The following is a 5,108-nucleotide window of genomic DNA, read 5'->3' as shown; positions in this document are numbered from 1 at the left end:
TCTCAAAAATTCTGGATCCATATGATGGAAGGATCACAACCCCAAATATTAATTTACATAACACAGGGCAAATAATGTCTGCAACCTTGAGACCTCAAGTATTAATTAATAGTCCAAAAGATCAATTGCTTCTTTTGCAGACAAAATGTTCAAAAACAAAATTCCAAAATTCCAAAATTCCAAAAACAACTAGACCATCGGCCATCACATATCATCTTCAAAAAGGAATATTTGGACTAGGGCATGCTCACCATATTAATTTCTTTAATCCCCAGGAGAAGCTTCACTCCTGTTAATTCTGCTCATCATTACTGGCAATGTAAATACAATGAGAGAGGAGAGATGTAGAATTCTTGCAAGAAATTACCAAAATAAAAGGGAACCAAGGCAATTGCAATGTGGTTTAAACCTCACTTACCCGGTTCAACGTGCGAATCCTGAAAGTATGAGACTGAAAGTATGATAGCATGCTCTCATGCCGTGCTTCGACTTAGCTTCAAAACCTCCTTCAGCAGTTTACTGACAGAATCCTTTATATCAATGGGCACTGCTAGCCCTGCAGGCACCCATTCCAAAGCATACAAAATGATAACTCTCATAACAACAGCCAAATTTAAATTCTTGGTGTCACCTGTCCACACACTCTGATTCACAAACTTGCATGATTGTTTTAGGACACATTTGCTACAAACCTGAGGATGAGCAGAAAATTTGAACACCAAAGAAACATTATAATCCTTACCTTGAATACTAAGGTGAAAAAAACGCTAATGAAATAAATAAGGTGGAAAGCAATGGGAAATTGGCTTACAGTGTTTTCCTGAATCTCAAAAAACTTTCGCAGTCTTTTAGCAGCAAAAACATTCTTTTTTTCAAGAGAAGGACAACCAAAGAGGGCTATCTTTTTCAAGTCACTGCCTGACAACCATCTGTGAATCCAAAATTGAAGTCCATCAATGCTGTGGATTATATTGTTATTAATATAAACTTGAATCATTTGTATCAAACAAAAATTATCAAATCACTTCAGGTTTTGCAAAGTGCAGTTATTTTCACATTAATATGGGTAATCTATGATGCATGGGCAATACCCAAAGAAGTAAAGATGGGTGTGCCAAATTCTACACGAAATGGAATTGGCCATATACTGACTGCAAAAAGCCCCTTTTTTATGTTTAAACATCACTTCATGTGCGAAACACACTGCATGATGAACATAATGTCCATAAATGAATATGATTTCATCAAACTCAAAAACATAATGTCGTGTGAACATGCTAATTTTTTGAATTGGCCGAATGCAGTCATATTAACATCCATACTTCACCAATGCAGCATAGATGCCTACTATGGATTTAGGCCATTCTAAATCTACATAGACTTACATCATTGATTGATTTATTTTTTTAAGACATTGAATCAGAGAATTTCAAAAGCATTCCAATCCCATGATGATCAGCACGAAATAAAAAAACCGGAAAGCCTATCCCTAAGTTTGAAAATGGAGATGGTCAACCAACCACTCTCAGTGACTCCCTTGGGCATCCCTAAAAAAATGTTCTTTTTAAACATAAAAACCTGTGAGATCCTAGTCAAATGTGACTTTAGTTTATTTAATTTGATTGTCAGAATATTCCATTATTGTATGCAACAAGTATACTTTTTTGATAAGTAATAATGCATTAAAAGGGCGCAAAGGGGCGCAACCCCAGTACACAGGAAGTATACAAGAGAACGACTAAGCTGGGAGAGAAAGAAGAAGTATACTCACAAACAAGTAATTTTAATCATATAAATTTTAAGCAATTGGCTGTGTTGTCACTATATCAGTAGCTTATATGACCATTCTTCCCGAGTCTAGCAAAATGATAGATAAATTTAGCTTCATCAATGACAGTTCAGCTCCGTGATTGAGTAACTAGCAGTACAAATCACTTTGGACAGATACAACAAAAGAAGCTGAAGCAGCGAGCAAAAAGCTAGTGGAAAGCAAAGACCAAAGTAATTCAAAATATGATCTAGTTTTGATATGGGACCTAATTGGCACTCTTCATAGGCTACTTTAATTAGTATTGAGTCTTAGTGTTTAGGTTCTTTAAGCTAAATTGCTCATGATTCAGTTATAATCAAGTTTTATTACGTAACTTACAAAAAAAGAAGTTTTATTGACGTAGGGTAGTCTGGTAATTTCAAGATTTGCTGGAACAGGCTGTAAAAGAGGCTTAAGAGGCAACTTTCTACTTGTTTTAGTAGTTATTTTATTTACTTTTCTTCATTATTTAGGAGACCTATTCTTTCGAAGAAAGGCTCAACAGCCTATATGGAGGCCTTTGCATTCTGTCAAATTCAAAAAGATTGTGTTAGAACATCTCCAGCAAGAGTGGCTACTCTAGCCACTCAAAATTCACATTTTTCTATCTTAGCTACTAATTTTTCAATACAAACTCCAGCAGATCATCTATTTCACTCTCTACTTTATTTAAAAAATTATTTTTTAATAATTTGTTTATTACTTTTTAACCCCATATTTTTCTTGCCTCTCTCTCTTTCTCGTCTCTCTCTCCATACCAGCTGAAGAAACTCTAGAAATCCAAAATTCTCACAAACGAAAGCCAGAGGCAACAAATCAACTACCATCAACTAGACCAACAACATCCCTGCAAAATTTCACACATTCAACTCTCGTCTCTCTCTCTCTCTCAGCAAAACCATCAACAAATGGAAATCAAATCTTCCCCTCTTTCTCTCTTCTCCCTTGGCAAAACCAAACCGACAAATCAGCACCTGGAAATCAGATCGGACCACAAAATGGGGGATCAAAATTAGATTAGACCATCTCTTGTCTCTCTTGGAGTGATGGGTTGGAGATATGGGCTACAAAACCAAGCCTTCATCTCTCTTGAACTCCATTTTCATGTTTATGGTGAATGGTACCCATGGCTTGGTGGAGGTGCGGTTTTGATGATGAGGTTGATGTGGTTTTGAGTGGGTACTCATCGCTCAGGCCTCACCGGCGTCGTCCACTCCAGTGAAGCTAAAAAATGGAGAGAACGAACAAGCGTTGAGGGAGAGAGAGAGAGAGAGAGAGAGAGAGAGAGAGGAAGAAAGAAGGAAAGACAATAATAAAAAAAGAGTAGAAGGTGCTACAATAAACTTTCAAATATGAAAGTTTACTGTAGCAATTGTAGGGAAAATTTTCATTTTACAATGTCTGCTAAAGCAAGAAAATAGAACATAATAGCTAAATTTAGCTAAAAAGCTAATTTACAAACCTTGCTGGAGATGCTCTTAGATTCAAGCAGTTCTCTTAAAACATTGAGCCTAGGGTTTATTTTTTCTTTTTCACATTCAATTCACTATTTTAACAATAAACAGCCATCCGCTTCTATGAAGATTCAATTGTTTGAAGTGAAGAGCTATTATTGTTCTTTGATAAGTAATTGAATATCATTAAAAACATAAAGCACCCCAAGTAAACAGGAAATATACTAGAGAAAACATCTAACTAGAAGCAAAAAGAATAAGAAAATCATGATAACGTTTTACTAAAGGATATATACAAAGTACAAAAGAATACGCACTGAATCTCCTCCAAATTCCTCTTATGGTCCTCAAAACTTTTGTCACTCCTTTCTTTCTATAGACACTATAAAAGGCACGAAGACACCATCTTCCACACAGCTACACTTTGAAACTTGTTAGCAGTCCACCGACAAGCATACAAGTCAACTAGGGCTCCGACCAAGCAAAGAAGGCCAACCTCAACCCCAAGGGGTTGGCCCAAGTGGTGGAGGCCTTGGTCTTAAGGCTTGCTCCCATCAAGGTCCAAGGTTCAACGCCTTATGGGTGCAATCTCTTGGAGCCACACTCCCCGGTGAAAAACCAGCGATTTAACCAGTTCCGTGTAAGAAAACTTTCAAGGGTGCAGTGCACGAGACCGAAGTTTACTCTGCAGGGGTGGGTCCGAAAGACCCTGCCTTGGAGAGGTTCCCTGACACCAAAAAAAAAAAAAAAAAGAGGGCCACCCTCAAATAAACGTTAGTTAGCCAAATAGTCTTCCATGGAAAACGAAAGCCATCATTACTACCCATGACACTATAGAAAGATTTACCAGCAAACAACCATCTTTTGGAGAGGACCCACCACAACTTGTCTTCTTCACCTTCCCGTCTAACTCTAACTTAGTACAACGCCCTGAGGAACGGGGCAAAGACATCCATGAGATCCATCTCCCAATCATGACTTGCTCTAGCAAAGTTCTCGTTCCATTGATTGGATCCACCAAAATCTCCAAAAAAAAACTGCAACAGATGCATCCTTTGTGTACGCAATACCAAATAAATTTGGAAAAAATCCTTAAGGGCCCTATCCCCACACCAAAAGTCATGCTAGAACCTAACCTTAGATCCATCTCTCACCTTAAATCTGGTATGTCTAGAGAACTGCCCCCAGCCCATCCTAATATTCTTCTATAACCCTACCCATATGCCCCAATAGTCTCATTATAGCTCCAACCACCCTACGAACCTCCAAATTTAGAATCCACCATCACTTTCCACCAAGCTTCTCTCTCCAGCCCATAGTGCCAAAGTCATTTCCTTAGGAGAGCACAATTGAACATCACCAAGTTCCGCACCCCTAACCCTCCTTCAAGGATTGGCAAACAAACCTTAGCCCAGCTTACCATGTGATATTTGAACTCTTCGCCTAGTCCACCCCATAAGAAATCACGTTGAAGCTCCTCAATACAATAAGCAACACCCACACGGAAAGGAAAGAGGTATATAAAGTAAGTAGGTAAGTTGGAAAGTGTACTCTTGATGAGGATAACCCTTTCATCCTTTGATAGGTACATTATTTTCCAACTAGCCAAACGATACTTTATCTTCTCAATAACACCGTCCCAAATATGTTTGGCCTTATAAGAGGCCCCCAATGGTAGGCCAAGATACTTCAAAAGCAAAGAAGACAACCCACAACCCAAAATGCCAGCCAACCCATCCACATTATCAACATTTCCCACATGAACCAATTCCAATTTAGCCAAGTTTATCTTCAAGCCCGAAACAACTTCAAAACATAATAATAAGCACCGTAGATGATGTAGA

General features: G+C 38.1%; 2 protein-coding genes across 2 annotated transcripts in view; both read right to left on the bottom strand.

The window, feature by feature from the left end:
• Window positions 1-5,108, bottom strand: part of LOC132173691 (uncharacterized) — a 20,745-nt gene continuing 15,637 nt past the window's right edge. The window contains exon 5 of the mRNA XM_059585262.1: window positions 1-311. The gene's annotated coding sequence lies outside the window, so the exon portion shown is untranslated. The remainder of the gene's footprint in view (window positions 312-5,108) is intronic.
• On the bottom strand, window positions 474-997 carry LOC132174434 (uncharacterized). Its single transcript, XM_059586093.1, has 2 exons — window positions 812-997; window positions 474-692 (listed from the first exon to the last, which is right to left on the bottom strand). Exons 1-2 carry the CDS (start codon window positions 995-997, stop codon window positions 474-476), a joined length of 405 nt encoding a protein of 134 aa, XP_059442076.1.

This window comes from Corylus avellana, chromosome ca3, assembly GCF_901000735.1.
Source record: "Corylus avellana chromosome ca3, CavTom2PMs-1.0".
Lineage (NCBI taxonomy): Eukaryota > Viridiplantae > Streptophyta > Magnoliopsida > Fagales > Betulaceae > Corylus > Corylus avellana.
Note: the sequence above shows the minus strand (reverse complement) of the source record. Positions and strands in the feature narration are given on the sequence as shown.